Source organism: Rhinolophus sinicus, chromosome 11 (genome assembly GCF_057876585.1).
Source record: "Rhinolophus sinicus isolate RSI-liver-muscle chromosome 11, RSI-T2T, whole genome shotgun sequence".
In the NCBI taxonomy this organism is placed as follows: domain Eukaryota; kingdom Metazoa; phylum Chordata; class Mammalia; order Chiroptera; family Rhinolophidae; genus Rhinolophus; species Rhinolophus sinicus.
In genome coordinates this window covers 17,666,483-17,687,660 of record NC_142511.1, presented here as the reverse complement: position 1 = coordinate 17,687,660, position 21,178 = coordinate 17,666,483, and the positions used below count along the sequence as shown (strand labels likewise).

Below are 21,178 nucleotides of genomic sequence, written 5' to 3'. Positions count from 1 at the left end.
ATGTTAACAGTACAATACTACATTAAATTAAAATACTTATTAAACTATTTTGACACAAATGTGGCTCAGTCCTTTTTCTAAATTCCCCATGTTTATGGGCCAAATATCTTACTTCTTCATTTTCTAAGACCTCAAGCCCCATATAACCCACTCCTATTTCTCTAGCAGAGCTTTTGCAGACTGGTCTTACTAAATGTCAATCACACTTAAAACACATTATTGAAAAAATTATCAATATATAATTATGAAATTGTAATTCTGAAAATATCATCTGTAATTGAGATGCTAAAGAAAAACTCAATAGACTTGTTTTCTATTTATGTTTTCAATAAGTCAAAGCATAAAAGCATCGTCAACTCAAAAGTATAATATATATTTAATCATGGCTCCTGACTTAAACACATAACATTACAGATTTGTTCATATGCATTAAACAAAAGTGCTCTCACTCTTACCTGTATATCCAGCATACCATCCCCAAGAAGCCACCATTCCTAAAAGCCATTTATACATGAGTCCTTCAATATACCAGAAGCGCTTACTGTCCAGCATTCGCAGGGGCTGAAGCACAATCACATAGCAGATGTAGGCTGGAATTGCAAACACGTTGTTGGCGACCATAAAGGCAAACCTCAGCAGGGCTTTCACCAAGATCCAGACCAGCGAGGGAGCTTCTTCCAAAGTCACAGCCATTCTCACATTGGAGTTCGTCCTGTCTTTCTGAGGTGAAAGGAAAATTCATTTAAAAAGGAAAACGGATTAAACACATCTAAATAGTTACCAACATGAAAATCGTCTCCAGCACAAAAAAAAAATAAAAATCGAGAGTCTAAGCCTTCCCGGTGTAGTACCTCGGTGATCTCTCCGGGAAATTCCAGAGGGGGACAGAGAGCGAGGGAGGAGGAGCCGCACAAGGTCAAGGGAGCTGTTCACAGAGGCACAGGGTATGTCATAATATATTTAGCAAATGATAATGCCATTCCCACTAACTAATCGGTGGCCGTCCCCGCACCGCGTCTCACTGCAGTCTTCTGTTGGACTTGAAGGAAGAAAAACAGACCCACTCGCTTCGGTCACCCTCAGTATCTCCAAACTGCCGACACCAGGGACAAGAAGACTGAAACATGGACCTCTCGATCAGATTCCCCAGATCAGATTCCCCAGATATTGTGAACCTGGTACCCTCTCCACCACCATTCCGGCACATTGATTCATTCCTTCCAAAGGTCTCTAGCATTAGCAAAGAGTTACACTAAACATTTTTCATTTGGGGGTTATTGTTTTCCCTTTTTTAAGAAAGAAAAGAGAGGGGCCTAGAAAAAGGGCAGAAAGGGGAGAGGAAGAAAAGTAGGGGGTAATAAAGCGAAAGGGGGAAGGGGAGGGGGAGGGGAAGGGAGCAAAAGCCAGAAGGAGGTAAAAGCAAAGGGGCCAGCGATGGAGGGAACACAGTCTCCGACCAGAGGACTGGGGAGCCTGGCGTGACGAAAGAAGCGAGGAAGCAGAGGCGACTACAGCGCTCGGGGGCCGGGAGGAGCCCGCAGCGGTTTCCGCGGGTGTGGACAGGGTCGGGGCGGCGGTCTCGGCCCGCGCGCCGGGCTCACCTCGGCGGGCGCGGACGGCGGGCGGTGGAGCGCGGGGGCGAGCGGGGCCGGGGCCGGCGGCCCGGGGCGCGGGGCTGCGCGGCGGCGGGTGTCCCCGGCCGAGGGGTGGCGGTCATGGACGCGGCGGCGGCCGAGGCACGGCGCGAACGGGCGCCCTACTCCCCTCGCGGCTGCCTGCGGACAGAGGGACGGCGGGGACTCAGAGGCCGGACCTGTCACTGGGGCGGGTCCCGGGGAGGCGGGCGGACGCCCCGCGCCCCCGCCTCCTCCTCGGGGCCTACCGCGCCCTGGTCCCTCGTGCCGCTGCCGCCGCCTCCCCGGGCTGCACGACGACGACACTCCTTCCCCGCCCCCCAGCGCCTCCCCCGGCTCGGCTCCGCCGCAGCCCCGCGGCCTGCGCCCGCCTGAGCCGGGGGTTACCTCGGGCTGGCCGGGCTCCGGCCCAGGCTACAGGAGCCAGAGGAGCCGGAAGAATGCATGGCCGGCGGCGGGGCCGGCGGAAGGAGGCGGCGGCGGGGCCTGGCCCCGCTCCGGCTGCGGCGCGGCCCGCGCGCGTCCCCGGCGGCACGGAGACTCGGTCCCCAGGGCCCGGCGCCGTTCGCCGGGTCTGGCAGGGAGGCGGGGGGAGGCGGGGAGGAAACGGAGGGAGTCAGGACTGCGGCGGAGCCGCCCCCAGAGCGCCCTCTAATGAAGGCGCTGCCGCGGCCGCCGCCACCCGGCCGGCTCTCCCTGCCGCCTCCCGCGTCTACGACCCCGCTGGTCCGCGCGGCTCAAGGCCTTTGGGGCTGCCTGGCCCCCAGGCCAGGACCTCGCTGAGGCCAGGAAGGAGGAAAAGGGCCGCTCAGAAAGGTCTAGGAACGAGCACCAGTCCTTACACCACACGAGGAGCGCTTTGGTCCAAATTGAGAGCCCCTGTTCAGCCAAAACAGCCGTTTTTCATTGTTAGGGCTCTTGAGTCTGACGAGTCGATCACTGTCCAAACTGGGAAGCTGTCTCCTTGAAGACTGAATGTGCTCTTTTCTTCCCTAATGCAACCCCGTGGCTCTCAAGGCTTTTCTTCTGAACCTCTCCACAGTATTAAGGTCTAGAGTTTTAAACTAGACTTTAAATCTAGAATTTAAATAAATTCATTTCAAGTGCCAGAATTCTTGTTTCTGGAAAGCACCTGAGACATTAACGACAGCTGCAATTCCCCATCCAGCCTCCCACCTCCACACCCCTCAAAAAAAGGAATCCAGTGGGAATGAATGGTCTACACAGAGACACTGAAATTTAGTCAAGAAGGGAAAAGCACTTAGGCAGCACCTACTATTAAGTGATCAAAAAATGGTGGCCATAGGTACCCCCAGCACAAGCTTAGTCACTCCTGGGACACTAGCTGCATTCTGTTTCCAGGCTGGACCACCAAAAGGAAAATAGATAATGGCTCGATGACCTGCCCACCTGAACATTCTCAAATGGCCCGCATTCATTTCAGCTAAAAAATAAATCAATTTATCAAAGTTTGTTATATCCCTAATCACATTGGTAAATGCAGGTGGGGGCAGTTTTTACATGTTCCTAATGACCTGCCATATTCAATCAGAGTACCACCAATTCTGCCTACTTTGAAAATGTTTGTCACTGTGTTTGCTTTGGATTCTCAACTAACTCAACATCTCTCTCTTGCACTTCGGCTCCTCTTTGGTCCAGAGGTGAAGGAAAAATAAAATCACCTTGTGCCGTAAGAAAGAATTCTTTCTATTCCCATTCCCTTTGGTGATGAGGAAATACATGAAAGCACAGAGCCTGGCTGAAATAATTCATTAGATTCTTTTCCATTTAGTATTGTTTTTATTTATATATGTTGTTTATCTATTTCACTAATACTATATTTTAACTGTACAGGGCTTAAAAAGGCACAGGCCCTATGAGAGAACTTTCCATGTATGTTCAAGTATAGCAATAGAAAGGTTAGATGTGCCCCCTTTCTGTTCCCTGTATTCCCTCTGACAATTTACGTGACAATAGCATCTTTAAATCAATCTTGTGAAAGAAATAACATGTACTGTAGATTATTGTTCAAAATATGTCATTAGAGTCTTAAATAAGATAATTGAGGCACTTATATCTTCCAAGAATCAAGAGTAAACCCCCTAAGGATCCGTTTAGCATTCCCCCATATGCTGGTAAACACTGGCTGATACCTAGAGAAATAACCTACCCTGGGACGTATATCTGGCTCCTGGATCACAGAGTGTTTTCCAGAGTGCCAGATACACCAGCACTTGCTGAAATGTAATTAGTACCAGCCAGCCAGGCCCAGAAAATAGCCAGAGGTTGGGTAGGACCTTGCACAGTGGGTCTCAACATCACTTGGGGTGCAAAAACATCATTTGGGGTGCCTTAAAAGATAGATTCTTAGGCCTTATAACAGAAAATTTTATACTCTACGTCCAGAGAGGCCTGGGAAGCTGCTTTTTAAAAAGTAGCATAGGTCATTCTGATATAGGTAGTATGCAGACCCTGCTTTAAGAAACCTTATCCTGGAGGTATCCTGAGATAATCACATCCTTTTCTAGACCCTTCATAACTTTAAATCATTTGTTCATATCTGTTCTCATCTGCATTAGTTTGCTAGGGCCTACCATAACAAAATACCAAGGACTGGATGACTTAAACGACAGAAATTTATTTTCTCACAGTTCTGGAGGCTGAAAGTCCGAGATCAAGGTGTCAGAAAGGTTGGTTTCTTCTGAGGCCTTTCTCCTTGGCTTGTGGACAGTCACCTTCTCCCTGTGTCTTCATATGGTCATCTGTGTGTGTGCATGGGTCTGGTGTCTGTCTCTCTCGTTGTGTTCTCATGTTTTCTTATGAAAGCCGCAGTCACACTGAATTAGGCCCCCTCCCCCATGACCCCACATTACCTACCTTTCTAAAGGCCCTGTTTCCAAATGCCGTCACATTCTGAGCTACTGCGGGTTAGCACTTCAATATATGAATTTTAGGGGGACACCATTCAGCCATAACATCATCCTTCTACTGTTTACACTGCAGAATTCTGCCATTTAAGTAGCTGCTCACGGAAAGGCTGTGGAAGCCCTCATTTTGATTATTTCAGCTTTTCTACTCTTGCCTGGCTCCATCCTCATTAGACTTTTCTTGAAACTAAGCAAACAGAGCAGTACAGTATGTTCCAAGTGTAGATATGCCTTTTATCCCCCCAGGGTGAATGGGGGCTTATCTTTTGAACTTTCTTGACCACTGGAGCACTTTCAGTTTCAAGATTATTCAGTACCTACAATGGATAAGAAACTGCATTTGGGCTGACTTCTTCAGGGTACAATATCACATGATGTGTATATTTCTTATATTTCAGAGTTCATTTTAGATATACATTTTGAATTTTTACCTTATATATACTACCTTCCTCTTGCCTATACCTTTTTTTTTACCCTCAACTCACTTAAGGCAGCCCCCTGAGATTTCTCGATGGCTTATTTCCCCAACACCACAGGCAGACAGATGTATAAACGCTTTGAATAACTAACAGGAAGGTGGGGAAGGCCAGTTCTTCAGGGTAGACAGATCTGTAGAAAGCAAGGACCGTCTTCAGTGGCTAATTAGCTTCTAGTCCCCTATCTTGCTACCTTAGAGCCACGTTTATCAAAACACCAACATTAATCAAGTCAAGAATTTCAGAGCCTTCACATACACCCCAACAGGGGAAAAAGGAAAACAGATCCCACCCTATAGCCACAGACATTATAGTTTCAATTTCAAAAGCCCACATTTGAACCACAAAAGGATGGACCTTTGAAAGAGAAATATGATTTCTCACATTTCCAAGAGTCCCCAGACATTTGAAAACAATCTAACCACAACACCTCAGAAGGTTTAATTCCACCCATCTGGTCCACATACACACAGCAAATTAGGTTATAACCAGGGAGGGGCTCCCTTGGGCAGAAGAAACCACCTGGGCCTTCTCCTTTTCCTAGTGGCAATTATAAAAACATTTTGCCTGTTTCTGCACTAAGCTCCAATGAACTGTTTCCTCTCTGGGGGGAGACTTCATCAGCAGTGTTGTACGTATGCAGTGACTTGGCACATCCCTCGAAAGAGTGGCAACCTAGAAATTAGCACCCCAAGAGAGTCATGCTTTCTGTTGTCAGATTTAACTTCAAACAAAAAGGGATATAAATATATATACATATATATGTATATATATGTATATATATACACATATATATACACATATATAATATAAAAATTGTTTTTTCTTCTATGTTAGTATCAGTTATCATTTTATACAAAATGTATTAGGGCTTATAACCTAAATATTTTTTAGACAAGTTGGATCAAATCACTATGGCTTCAATGCAGCTTTATTGAAGCCCTGTCATCAACGTTTCATTAACAAGGTTGGCCCTAAGCAATATTAAGTAAACAATTCTCTCTTCTCCTCTGTGTCCTTCTCCTCTTCAACTAATTTCCCTTATTTCTTCTTAATACTAAAATGATCTTTAATTTCCAAAGGGCACTAAGGGCCCCACCTAAGACCCCGACTCTCTCACAAGACAACAGTCAAAGCTAGAACCTTCTTTTTCAACTGTCCAATGTTGCATTTCCTTGGCTTAGCCCTGTCTTTCCTGCCTGGTGTGATAAACCAATTCATGTTGATATGCTTATGGCTAAAAACCATGTTACCTCTTCCTAAAGTATGAACATTTTATAAAGAACCTCCTAAAACCCCCAAAGCCTTAATGCAATTCTAGTGGTAAATTCTTAGGTATTATATATGTAGTGGATGAGTATTAAGATATTTTGGAGAAGGCTATTTCAGCAAGTTTCTCCACTGACAGAATCTATGAAGTCATGTAGCACACCTATAAACAAGTCAAATTCAGATTTAAAATTACATTTTCTTAATCTAAGAACTAAAATAATGACACGTTATTTCTGATTAAATTAAAATAATAATAGCTGACATTTACTGATCGCTTTCAACTTCTAGGCCCTGTTTTCAGTGTTTTACGTGCATTAACTCATTCCATCTTCACAAAGACCTTACAAAGAGTATATTGTTACCCATATCTTACAGATGGAGAGATGAAACAATCTGCCTTAGGTCACTCAGCTAGTAAGTGGCAGGGCTGGGACTTGAGCCCACTAGAGCCCACACTACTGACCACACACTACAGTGACTTTCGAGGAGACTGGTAGGAAAGCTCTTCTCCACCGAAAGAGAAATAGGAAGTTTCAGAGGACACTACTCTTTTCCAGTCTCACCTCTTATCACTCTTTCCTCCCCCCTCCCTGTGCCCCATGTACTGCCCCCCCCCCCCCACTCTCACTATTGTACTAGCCACAGTAAGGTACTAACCCTCTTGAAAGCATGTACTGTGCAAGGTCACACATACAAGCTCATGCTTTTTATATTCAAGCTTTTCCCTTTTTTGTGTCTATTTGATCACTTTCATCCCTCATAGTCCTGCTAAGATATCAAAGGATCCATACCCCCATTCCCACCCCCACTTCAGAATTCACAGTCTTCCTCCATATGTATGCTTCTGTCACAATACTTACCACATGATAACAAGCCTGGATGTTTTATATTTCAGGTTCTCTACTGAGATTAGGGGTTCCATATCACCTGTCTTTCTGATGATTATTTTCCCAGTGTCTAGCTTACTGCCTTACGTGGTGGAAACAAATTTTGAATTCAGTGTTTGTTTAATTTATTCAGATTGAATAATTTCTTTTCATTTTTTTCGGTTGACAATAGGATACCTTGAATGGTGACATCATCATCATAACCCAAACCATACTCAGAAGAAATAAAGCTGCTAATACTTCATTTTAAAACGCACTTCAATCTTTTAAAAATGACTGTTTCTATAATATTCAATGGCTAGAAGTATCTCAGTGGAATCCCTAATTGTACAAAATACTATTACCTCTTTTATTATTAAAATATCTGCCTTCCTCCATTCTCAAGCTATCACCTAACTCCCAATCCATCCTAGATAATGTGGGCATAGTACTTTTCTTAAAATACCATTTTTAACATTTCATTTTCATCTTCAAGTTTTGACGTTGGTGTTCCATGTCCTAACAAATCAAGTTTGAATGTTTCTATCTGGTTTGCTTCAGGGCCCTCAATACCCGATTCCTCACTCATTATTCTAGAGTTTATCAACCAACAGGCCATGAACATTGCTGTGACTCAAGTAAGCTTACGTGGCAGAGCTGGCACTTCTAGGGCAGCAGACTGGTTGCCTCCATTTACCCCACACTATTATTACCATTTTCAATGAGTGCCATGAAGTTAAAGGTTGGGAAACACTGTCAAATTCTATGTCAATTCTCATTGCCTTCCCAATCAACCTCCTCTACTTTTAAATGAGTCCATCCCATAGCTTCATTTTGGCTGTTTCCCTTACTTGGAATGCCATCCTTCTTTCCTTCTCACCATATTTCAATAGCCAGGAGAAGCCTGTCTTCTTGTCCAGGACTCCAGAGTCCCTTCTCTGAATAACTGCTGCATTTATAGAAGCACCACAGCATCTCAAATTAAGGTTTGACTTTATTCTTTGCTTTCACAGATTCCTTCTTTCACAAGTAACTGCCCAGTTATGAACCTGCAGTTCGAGATCTCAACATATAAACTGTTCAGATCTGAGAAGTTCCAGGGGCACAGTTGCATGGTACTCACTCAGACTGCAAATAAGCTCCATCTCTCTCTTACTCTGCTGCTCCTTCAGTAGCTTGATCCTTTCCGTTTTTTCTGTCCTCCCAAGCTCATACTCCAATTTAAAACAAAATCCATTGTCTTCAGCCTCTCTAGCCTGTCAGAAAAGCTAGGTCTTCTTAAGATCTGGGGTTACCCTTAATTTCTGGACAAAACTGCCCTGCTCACAGTTACCTGAATTCCAGCTTGGCAATTTCCCTGGACTCTGTTCATAGAATTTCCCAGCATTGACTTCTTTCTGGAAAACAGTACTCTGACAAGCTGCTTTGAACTAACTAGCTTCTTCTCCCTTTCCTCTGCCCTCACCTCCATCCTCAGGAGACCCATTGAAATTGTATCTCAAGCTTTCATTCACACTTCCAAGTCCTGCCATTGACAGCAAGCTTCTAACTTATTCTGGAACATTTTATCTCATAAGTATCCTGTTTCTGGGTTTTCCCACTAATTAAAAAAACAAACAAAAACCCACTGGGGTATCTTTGTTCTGGTGTTGAGGTGGTGGAATTTAGTGATGTTTGATAAGGAGAACAATTCCCCTGTAGAAAAGGAACACAAGATAACTCCACTTATGAACAAAGGAAATAAGGTGTGGAGAAGTTGTATGGTTTGTTCATCATAGATTGTATCAGAAACAGGGCTGGTGTAGAATTAAGCTCCTCTGGGTTTACCCAAGACTTTCATCATTTTAGCACTCAAAGTCCCATATCCCAGGAAACTCCTTAGTCCTGGAAAATGGCTGGTGACTCGATGTGGTCCCCTGACTCCTGAGTCCCCATGCAGTCCCTTAGCCAGGTTACAGAGGTCCAGTTCCCTGTCTACTCCATCTTTTCTGTGCTACACCTGCTCCCAGATGATCTGATACAGCAGAGGTTAACAAGCCACTCAGGGCTGATAGTGTGTTTAATGTTTCCTCTAAAGCATATTACCTGTCCTTACCTGGGTTAAATTTCCCCCTCTAATCCAAGCCTTCTGCAGTGCAGCTTGGCTCTATCCATGGCTCTCATCAGCTTAAATCATAAAAGATTTGAACAGAAATTTTCACTCTGGTCCTATTCCAACTGTGTGTTTAAAGTTAATGTGTCATCTTGGGGACTGAGACTGGTGGCTGAGACTCTGTGCTCATGCAAATCATCCCATCTTGCATTTCTCCAGCACCGAGCAGGCAATGAATCACTCGCCTGCTCTCTCTCTCTCTCTCTCTCTCTCTCTCTCCCCCACACACACACACACACACACACACACCATGTTGGATGCTAACATAGTTATTGGTTAAAAGAAGTAAGAAGAAGGATAAGGAAAGAATTTCCTTAGAAGTGGTTTTCTCTTGAAATATCTTCAAGAAATATTTTATAAAATATACTTTCCAATTCTTTGTTTCTCTTAAACTTTGGCTTCAAAGCATAAACTGAAGTTGAGATCTAAATTACTTGGAATCAGCTGCTGGCAACCACACAGCCTTAAGAAACCCCAGAGGAGGGCTGAGGGGATCCTGGACCAGCTCCTCCCTCCCAACACAGCCGGAGGCAGGCCCTGGAGTGGGAGTTCCACCCTCTGTCACCCCAAAGGCTGGCAGGCCCTCCTCTGTACCCCCTCTCACCCAGAATATTATTTCTATAAGGAAACACAAACTTAAAAATATTCTCTTGACGTATAACCTGATTGTAAATTGGAAACCATCAGTAAAGAACACCTCACTCCTTGGTTTCCTACTGTATAGTCTTCTAGACACAAGTCAGAAGTAGGACTTACCATAGCAGGAAGATGCTGATTATTTCCCCCAATATCCATTCATGTTTTCTTCTTATAAGAGCATTTTTTTAAAAAGTGGGCTCATAACTGACCAAAATATAGATTATACTTCCCAGCCTCCTTTTCAGGGAGGTGTGATTACATGACTATATTCTGGCCAATGAGATATAAATAAAAAGTGTTAGCTGTGACTTCTGTAAAGTATCTTTAAAGGACAGGGGCACATCCTTCACTACATCTTCTACTTTCCTATTAACTAAATGAGGTTAAGGGTAACTGGAGCTCACGTAGCCATTTTGGACCACAAGGTGAAAGCTGTAAGTTTGGGTGAGCAAACAGCGACACCGGAGGAGTCTGGGTCCCTGATGATCGGTCATCCTAACTCGGAAGTGCTTTCCTCTGTTCGCTTTAACACGAGAAAGACGTCATTTTCTGTCTTGCTTAAGCCACTGTCACTGTACTTTGGACTTTTCTGTCATACCCAGCCAAACCTAATTCGAACTAATGAAACATGTCATTGAAAGTTACAAATGCACGGGTTTTTGCATCAGGCACCAACCTGGTGCCATCTCTTATAAACCCTATGACCCAAATACCTTACCTAGTCTCTCTAAGTCTTTCTCTTCTCACATGTAAAATAGGTAGGACATTCCTCTAGGGTGGTTGTGAGGAGCAAATTAGATTAAGTATATGAAGTATGCAGCATGATGTTGGTGCACAGTACACTCCTAGTAAATGTACTCTAATTATATATAGCGGCACGTTAACAGAGCAATATGGGCACAGTGATGGCTCTGGAAATTCTGAGCGTGTCTACATCTAAAAGATGAGCACGGCAGTAGTGCACATCACGGTTTAGAAGGTGAATAGATTAGAAGCAGGGAAATGCTTCAAAAATCTCAAGTCTAGCCTATGGCATTAGCAGTGGAACTGAAATGGATATTTGTTGAGCCCCTTTTATGTCCCAGGAACATTCTTGGAGGAAAAGCCACAATCGTCAACAAAAACACACATGCCTCTGACACTCATAAAGTTTACAGCCTCATATGGGAATTAGACATTAACTCTTTTGTGTGTTAATAGATTTCAAGTTTGTTTTTTTTCCAAAAAGTGTCAGAAATCTACAAAAACCCAAAAAGTTGACATTTTGACTATTTTAGGCATTCAATAATAACAATTTGAGCTGCTTTGTACATAAATGACATTATTTTTATATATAAAATTTTCCTGTTCTTATTAATTCTTGAAAATCACAAAAATATAGAAAAATGTACACCTGCTTTCCTAAACTTCCTTTCTGGAAGTTTCCATCCGCAGTCAGCGGATGAAAATATTCATTTGGGTATATCCGACTGTCACGGCAAAAGGGTTTAAACTAATAAGTAACTACATGAAAAACGGTGTTAAGTGCTATGAAGGAAAGAAATGGAACGTTCTGAGAGCTTGCATTAGAGGGCCCTAACATAGTGAGGTAGTGTTAAACTGATATGATATGAAGGGTGAGCCTGAATTAACTAAGTGAAGGGGGACAGAAAGTACATTCCCATGATGTGAAAGGTAAATGCCTTGAGGGGGAAGGGAGCACAATAAAGTCCTATAATTAAGTTAACGCTGGTGTCCCTGGAGTGGTGTGCCCGAGGGGAAGCCCCGCCTGAGAGGAGCTGGAGAAGGCAAGAGACAGGTTCTGGAGGGCCTCGTAGGCCTTTACAGAGGGTTTGGAGTGTATGATTGGATGATGGAGTGTATCAGAAATAGAGCTGGTGTGGTTTTACAGTGACCAACTCATCTTGGCTTTGAGGATGGCAGCTTTTGAGCAGAGTCCTAGGGAACCAACCATTCCAGTTTGCCTGGGATTGAGGGCAGGGCTAAAATGGGACAGTCCTGGGCAAATCAAGGGATTCATCACCCTAGTAGTTTTAATGATTTGATTTCTTCTAAAGCATATACTCTGGCTACTACAGAAAATGAAGTGTAGGCAGACAGGAATGGAATTAATAAGACCAGTTAGATTGTTGGCAAGAGAAGACAGTCGCTTGGGCTAGGATCATAGCAGTGGAGCTGAGATAAGGATGGATTTGAGGGAAATTTAGAAGGTAAAATTGGCATGACATGGTGAGAGGTTAGAAATACTATTTTCAGGACCACATGGATTAATTCAAGTGTAAAAGTGAAAGCTGGACCTCAAATTCCACATATGACTACTCTGATTATATTCTTCTAAGCACTGAAACACTAGGGTAGACCCAGGAGGGTATTATCTTAGCCAAAGTATAAACTATCTGGTCTAAGCCTTAGTTTCAAGAATCAAAGGCTATAAAGAAAAAATTATGGCTCCTTAACTTGCTGCCTTCAGGCAAGGGCCATTTAAATCACCTCAGATCAATGTGCTCCATACGGAAAACAATCTTTTTTATAGCCTAACAACCACACCTAACCTCAAATAGACTTGCTGTAAATGAAGCCAGGAACTCTTTCACCTGGATTTGCTCTAAAGCATTTTTTCCTCCTATGAGAAAATGTTCTTAAGCGACCATGAGCTACTTATCTGGGTTTTGTTGGTATGAGAACTGTGCTTCTGACAGGATTTCCAAATAATCTTTTGCTGCTGTCTTATTTAACTCATATTTCTCAACTGAACATAGTTTAAAAATTATTATTTACTTAAGATTGTCATTATGGTTTTATGATAATCTTAGCATTCTTTACAAGATGTTCTCCTTTTTTAGTAGGAATAGCAAACAATATATATAACTTGTCAATTGTTGCACTCTTTTTTGCACCATAAAACTACTTGGTGGCTTTAGAAACAAGAGGGTACGGTCATGAGCCAAGCAAACAATGACAAAACAAGCTTGATGTCATAAAATCAAAACTGACACTTAAACAGCATTCTGCTTTGTTTTCTTCCATATATATTTAATCTAAATTCTCCAGTAAACCTGCAGGAACTTCTTTGTTAGTGTTTTTCATATCTATAAAATATATAACTATTTTCTTTGCAAATTAATCATTACCACACCTTAATATTATTCAATTATACTCTGTAGGAACCTAATTATTTTACTCTGCAGTATTTAGCAATTTTAAATTAATTTTGAGACAGGTTAGTTAGCATGTTTTTAGGTAGACAGGGAAGTCCCTGGTGGAATAAACAAAGACAGCCATATCCTAAAATTCCAGGTTTTGAAATCACTCCTTCGCTCCAGGACAAAATGTAACAGCGCCTTGAAGTTAATCATAAAATTCCTTTTGGCCTGACAAATGGAACAGAGCTGATAGATATGAATAGGTTATTTTGCCAATCCTTTTAGGATGGGCTAGCAGAACAAATCTGGCAGATGAATTCCATTAAAAGGCACAGGCTCCCCTTCCACCCAAACAAGCAAAGGAAGGTATAAAAGTAAGAGCTTTTTGGGCACCCCCATTCGGGACCATTCCCGCTCTGGAGCCCTGACCCTTTGCTTTCAATAAACTATCCTCTTTTTAAAAAACACTCTTTGCCTCTCCTGGATCCATGTTTCCATTCTTCGGTCTCATGAGACGTGATCCCAGCACTCACAGCAAAAATCCCCTGCATCATTTGGGGACTCACAGAAAAATATACTGTGGGGACAGAGCCAGGAGTGCAGTTTCCAGCCTCTCGCCCTCACATGGAAAGGTGCTGGCTCAGGTAGTAAATGGCCATCGACTATGATTGGATGGCCATCAGCTGTGGCTAGTTGGTCGTCAGCTGTAACCAGTGAGTCATTGGCTACTAATATAACTGCCGTGGCTACACTAGCAGAAAATAGGGTCTAGCAAGAAGATGGTGGCTGAGCTAGCAAGAGCGGATTGTAGTTAGCAAGTGGGGTTGGTTGGCAGAGAGAGAAGTGGACGGCAGGTTGCGGATAGTGTGGCTCCTGCTTCTTGTGTCTCCAACCCAGCCGCCAGCGAGAATATAGTGGTATGACTCCCCTACCTATGGCTCCGTTGGTGTTCCTTTTTGGCCTCACCATGTCCTGCATTCTTATGTGGGGAGCGGGAGCTGAGACCCCGCCTGACACCCTGCATGACATCTGGATACACCACATTTTATTTATCAGTTCATTAGTTGATGGATGTTTGGGTTGTTTCCACTTTGGGGCTATTATGAATAATGCTGCTATGAACATTCATGTACATAGATTTCGCATGGACATATATTTTCAATTCTTTTAGGTGTATACTTAGGAGTGGAATTGCTGGGTTATATGATAAATCTGTATTTAACCTTTTGAGAAACTGCCAGACTGTTTTCCAAAATTGCTGCCCCAATTTTACCTTCCCACCAACAATGAAAATACAAGAGTTCCAATTTCTCCACATTCTCACCAACACTTGTTATTCTTCCTTTTTCTTCCCCTTCTTCCGCCCACCCCCCATTTGGCCTCCCATGACTGCCCACAGCAGCTCATGCCAACCTCTGGCTGCTCATGCCCACCTCTGGCTGCTCATGGCAGTCCAGTTCCAGGGAGAGCTGTTGTTCACAATCTTAGCTATAAAGGGTGCAGCTCACTGGCCCATGTGGGAATCGAACCAGCGAACTCAGAGTTAGGAGCACGGACTCCAACTATCTGAGCCACTGGGCTGGCCCATTTTTCCTTTTTAATTATAGCCATCTTAGTGGGTGTGCAGCAGTATCTCATTGTGGTTTTGATTTGCATTTTCCTAATGGTTAATAATATTAAGTATCTTTTCATGTGCTTATTGGTCATTTGTATATTTTCTTTGGAAAAAAAACACCTATTCAGATGCTTTATCTTTTTTTAATTGGGTGATTTGTCTTTTTATTATTGAGTTGTAAGAATACTTTGCATATTCTAAATACAAGTCCCTTACCAGCTATCTGATTTGCAAATATTTTCTCTCATTGTGTGTGCTTCTTTTCACTTTCTTAATGGTGAAGCAAAAAAAATCTTAATTTTGATGATGTTCAATTTATCTATTCTTTTCTTGTTCAATTTATCTATTCTTGTGCTTTTGGTGTCATATCTAAGAAACCATTGCTTAATCCAAGGTCTCAAAGATTTACACCTATGTTTTCTTCTAAGAGTTTACATTTTAGCTCCTACATTTTGAATTCATTTTTGTAGGTAGTGGGAAGTAGAGGTCCAACTTCAATCTTTTGTATGTGGTTGGCTAATCAGTTGTCCTAGACTACTTTTTCTCAATTGGATGGTCTTGGCACCCTGGTCACAATCAATTGACCATAATGTAATGGTGTATTTCTGGACTCTTAATTTTATCTATTGATCTATATATCTCTACTTATGCTAGTTCAAGCTGTCTTGATTACTGTAGCTTTGGAGTAAGGTTTGAAATTGGGAAGTGTGAATCCTGCATTTTTACTCTTCTATTTCAAGATTGTTTTGGCTATTCTGGGTCCCTTGAAGTTCCACGTTAATTTTAGGATTAATTTGTTGATTTCTGCAAAGAAGCCAGCTGCAATTTTGAGGAGGACTATGTTGAATCCGTGGAGCTCTGGGGAGTATTGCCATCTTGCCTTTTTATTTGTTTAAGTCTTCTTTAATTTCTTTCAACAATATTTTGTAGTTTTCAGAGTATAGATTTTATATTCTTTTATTAATTTTATTCCTAATTATTTTATTCCTCTTGATGCTATTGTAAATAGAATTGGTTTCCTAATTTCGTTTTCAGTTTTTTCATGGCAAGCATATAGAAAATAATTTTTTTAATATTAAACTTGTATCCTGTGATCTTGCTAAACTCATTTATTAGCTGTAATAGTTTAAGTGGATTCCTTAGGATTTTCAGTATATAAGATCACGTCACCTGCCACCTGGAGGTTCTTTAGGACCATAGCAATTGTAGTGGTGGTGCTGAGCTGGGGGTGGTTCTTCAATCCCTTCAAAATTGTAATAGGTTTTTTTGCTGAAAGCTTTTCATTTTTCTAATTAGAAAAGATGAGTCTCTCAATAACAAAATTCATTACCAATTATACATTACATTTCAACTAGATGCAGCTGAAAAACATATGGTAGTGTTGCTTTTAAACTCAAGGGTTGCACTTACTGATCTACCTAAAAATATTAGATCATGATTACAAAATACTGTCAGTATTGATCTCTTTCTTCAGATGGCAGCATGGTTTAATGGAAAGACCTCCTTAGCCTCTGGAATTGGAAGGCTTATTTCCAGTCCAGCTCTGTCCCTATTAGCAGTGAGACTCATGCCTGCCTAACTCACTTCTCAAGGTTATTGTTGGTCCAGTGAACTACTTCTTCAGGCTTTCTTCTGTGGGATGACTATTCCCTCTGCAGAGGACTGAGCCTCAGAGGGGTGGAAGTACCCAGGAGCAGAGGAGGCAGGACCAGCTGGGAAATCCCTAACTCTTTTAAATCAAGTCACTCTCTTGGTTTCATCATGGGTACTTCTTTTCCTAGTTTAAAACTATTATGACATTCCACCTCATTGAGGAAGCCCTCCCACATTAAGGGTGTATCTTTCTTTGGTAAAGGTTTATCTGTCCAGATCTCACCCAGTCTGGTACCTGCACACTGAAGAGGATCTACAGGATGGATGGGGAAATGACAGTAGTGATCAGGAAGAACAAACGGGTTGTGGTCTTATCTTAGTCATGGAGCCAAGGCTTTGTCACCAGAATGGAGGATTGGCAGGGGGAATTCCATGCCTTATTATAATCATCATAAAGGTTTTTGCTCTAGCTGCATCATTTCTTCCTTCTTTAACATGCAATTAAGGACTGACTTTATAAAGACAAACAACATGTCTGTTGTATGATAGCCAAAACCTATAATCCTAACATGTGGTTTCCTAGCTGGGCTCAATAGCATGGTGGCAAGAGTGTGGCCCTAGGGTCAGTTTGTCCTTGGAGTTAAATCCTGACTCCATCTCTTAATAGCATATGACCTTGGCAATTTACTTAACCTCTCTATTCTCCCCATGTCCTCATCTATAAAAAAAAGTATATAGTAATTCATAGACATTATTGTGAGAATTGAATAAAACATATACAGTTCTTACCATGTGATAAACACATGATCCATTTTAGCTATTAGGAGTAATACAGTAGTAGTAGTCTCTTTCAAGGCCTCCAGTTAATTAAGCTAAGAAAACTACTTGACGTTCAGCACAGTGGTTTTCAAACTTTAGTATGCATAACAATCACCAAAATAATTTTTTAAATGAAAATTCCCAGGTTCTACCCCTAGAATTTCTGATTCAGTGGCAGGGCCATGAATCGCACCTTTAGCAAGTACTTTACACCAGTGTTCTGATTCAGAGGCTCCATGGGCACTCTTTAAAATCAACTTTATTTTGATATAATTTCAAATTTACAGAAAAGTTGCAAATTCACACAGAGAACTCTAATGTATACTTTATCAAGATTCATCAGTTTTAATATTTTGTGACATTTGCTTTAACAATCTCTCTCTCTCTCTCTCTCTCTCTCTCTCTCTCTCTCTCTCTCTCATCTCTAATGATAAAATTTTTTTCTAAACCATTGGAGAGTAAGTTGCATATCATACCTCTTTACTCCTTAAAACTTCAGTGGGTATTTCCTGAGAATAAGGATATTCTCTCTATACAACTGCTGTTCAGTTATCAAATTCAGGAAACTTAACATTGATAAGAAACTTTTATCTAATATGCAATCCATATGCCAATTTTATCCGTTGCCTAATTAATGCCTTTTACAGCAACCTGTTTCTTTCTCCATAGAGGATCCAAGCCAGGAACCACATTCCATTCATTTCCTTTAATCTGGAACAGTGCCCCAGCCTATTTTTGTCTTTGAAGACACTGACAATTTTTAAAGAATACAAATCAATTGTTTTATAGACTATCCCTTATTGTAAGTTTAGCTAATGTTTTCTAGTTATTTGATTTGGGTTAGACATTTTTGGCCAGATTCCTATGTAATTGATGTGTCCTTTTCAGAATATCCTCTCTGCAGACATATGATATCCACTGGCTTCTCATTGGTAAGATAGACCACATGTGAAAAATACTTGACTACTTTGAAAAATATTTGACTAGGCATTTTCTGTTCCAAGAGAACTGAGAACCTCAAGTGATCAAAAAGGGAAATAAGATTTTTCTATTGTGAATTTTCTGATTGTTGGTTTGTTAAGGGGCTTATCTATCCATTGCCTAGGTACTTCATTAGATTACATAATAACCACAGTTGCTATTGAATTAAAAACCACAGCACATCATGTTTAACTTTTACAGTTCCCCACCTCCAATCCCCTATTTCATTCTTAATAACTCTGGATTATGACTTTTATTTTTTGGTCATATAGGTAACCTGTATGATATGTCATATGACATAACTAGACCCATCCATGCTATTGATGGTAGTTTTGAGGTCAGTAGAGACAATTTAATTAATTTCTCTCATCACACATTTTACACGGATATATCAGCTTCCTCTTCAATGGTGCTTTCTGTTTTTGAAGGCTATTAATGATTTAATTTCTTTAATAGTTATAGGCCTATTCAAACTATTCCTTCTTGTGTGAGTTTTGGCAGATTGTCTTTAAAGGAATTGGTCCATTTCATCCAAATCTGTGGGCATAGCGTTGTTCCTAGTGTTCCTTTACTATCCTTTTAATGCCCATGTGCTTTGTAAAGAAGACCAGGATGCTGTGGCATATTTCAAAATGATTCCTTTCCCTCTCCCCCTGCGGGAAGCATGAGGGCATTTTCCCCGCCTGATATTCACTATGACAATCTGGTAGGGTTCCTAGAGGTAAAATTCACAAAAGCGTGGGAGTCCCTTATGATTAGTTCGCCCTTGGTCTCTCCAACTTATCCAAAGTGAGCCTCCAACAATTCATCAATTACAGTTCAGGCTTTCCTACCCCAGGACTGGGTCTTTTGAAGGTTTCTGCTCTGGCAAGTTACTGAGTCACCGTATTCAACCTGTTTTCCTCCCCAATTTGGTGGGCAATGGTTTTCCCTGTGGGATTCTCAGTCGTGGGAATGGAGGGCTCAAGGTCAGGCAGGTGGAAGATTGGAGAAAACAACTACAGACGTGAGTCAAATATCATGGTTTTAATCGAGGGTATGACTGTTATTGAACAAAGCATGTCCAAGTCATAATATGTGCTGAGTTTGAATAATGGGTTGTGCATTAAGAGTGTTCTAAATTAAAATAAAATGGCAAAGAGAAAGTACCTAGAGAATTTAAGGGGAAAAAAGTAATCAAAGTAGACTCAATGAGGGTCAGAAGGAAGGAACCCAGCGGAATTCTTCCAACTTAATTTCAGAATTTCAAAAGCACAACTATTCCAAAAGGGGGTGAAAAAAAGGTATGTGACATTATTAACAAGGAAATAGCATGTGTGATGATATAAAAGACAAGCTAAACAAAAACACAAGAATGAAGTCCTCATAATAACATTAATATAATAACTAACATTCACTCAGCATTTGCTATATGACAAACATAATGCTAAATATCATAGCATCGGCATATTTAACCTTCATAGCAACATTATGAAGTAGAAACTATATCCTACCATTTACAGATGAGGAAACTGAGGCTTTGTGACTTTAAATAACTTGCTCAAGGTCATACAAATTCAGGTCTGTCTGACTCAAGAGTTAGAAAATGTGTTTCTACCAAATTCATAGTATCAGGAATATTTCCTATTTAATAACTATCACTGACGTGTCAGGCACTTTATATACTTTTCTTCATTTCTCACTACAATCCTGTGAGGTAGATTTAAATAATACAACACCTAGGTATTAATAAGGTAACATTATCTTATTAAATATTAATAGTAGCCTTACCCAATCCTATGAGGTAGCTATTATAGATATTTATAGGATATTACCTTATTAATTATTAACAATACCTTCATGGAGAGTTATATTCAAAAGTATAAAAAGCAAATACTGAATTCCCTCAAAAGCAAACCACATTGAGCGTCTCTGTGCCTCCTCCTCCTTCTTCTCCTGTGAGAACGGGCAACGGGGGAGAGTGGATAGAGTATGGATGTTGAAGCCAGACAGGCCTGGCTCTCACAGACTTGGAATCAGATTCCAACACAGTTGAGAAAATAACAACTAAAAAGATCTTATGAGAGACACAGCTGATGCTCTAACTCCTTTGTAACCTGCCTTTTAGTGTGTTATGGATGTGATAGCTTGTTTTGGGGGGAGTGGGGTGGAATCTCAGGCCTCTAATAAGTATTAGAAAAGTTAAAAGAGAACGCACAGAAAGAAGTAGTGTTTGAGAATTAACGTAACTCTGAGAAAGATCTGAACATTCTTTTTTGCAAATAACAAACCTGAAAACCTGGAAGAATAAGATGGTAACTTCCCATAGGAAATATGAGTTCCCAGAATTATGGAATATGGCATGGACGACTGGTTATCTTGAGGGAAAAAAGATATACTTCTAATATTATACAACTTGTCCTCTTTGCTTAATGGATTATTTGAAGCTCTAATTTGAAAATTATCCAAACTTGTTGCTTTTTCTCTTACCATTGCCTTTGTTGGATTACTTTGTTATCCATTTGCAGGATTCCCAATAAGTGGGCGAGGAAAGGGAGAAGAAGATGGACTTGTGTCCCAATAGAAATTTTGATCAAATATTTGATTTAAAAATGGGGAAAATGATGAAATCACTGGTTAAAATTAGTTTTCTAGGTTAATTGATTGATTCAAACATCCATGGTTAGAAGAACACTTGGAACCAGGATGGGGAAGCCATTGGTTCATTATGATGACTCGTTTGACTAGAGCATCAGATAAATACATGTTAGTCTATAAATAGCCTCTTCCCTGATGGTTTATAATATAAAGATTAGAGCACACGCCGTCATACTCATGGGTACCCGGAACACAGGTAGGATAAGATGAATACCGTTGTCCAGGGGAGTGAGACTGAAAAACTCCCACTTCCACCTCGTCCCTTATGCCATCAAACACATTATAATCCATCTTCCCCGAAACGTCACCCAAACTCTACACCAGGGGAATTCTGAATGAAAAGGAATCTGTTCTTAGAACGAAGGCACAGTACATGTCGGGAATCTTGGTTACTGAAATGACAGCAGTAATAGTGATAATATAG

At 41.3% G+C, this 21,178-nt stretch overlaps 1 protein-coding gene across 5 annotated transcripts in view; it reads right to left on the bottom strand.

The window, feature by feature from the left end:
• LPGAT1 (lysophosphatidylglycerol acyltransferase 1) overlaps window positions 1-21,178 on the bottom strand; it is a 99,831-nt gene that overhangs the window by 66,410 nt on the left and 12,243 nt on the right. The window contains exons 1-3 of one of the 5 annotated variants that reach the window (XM_074322427.2): window positions 2,477-2,570; window positions 1,602-1,775; window positions 456-720 (exon numbers count right to left, since the gene is read on the bottom strand). In XM_074322427.2, coding sequence (XP_074178528.1) covers window positions 456-693 — 238 coding nt within the window. In that variant the 5' untranslated portion in view covers window positions 694-720; window positions 1,602-1,775; window positions 2,477-2,570. Of the gene's footprint in view, window positions 1-455; window positions 721-851; window positions 1,063-1,601; window positions 1,776-2,021; window positions 2,230-2,476; window positions 2,571-21,178 lie in introns of those variants that run through there. The other 4 variants (XM_074322426.2, XM_074322429.2, XM_074322428.2 and 1 more) reach the window with 4 other exon arrangements.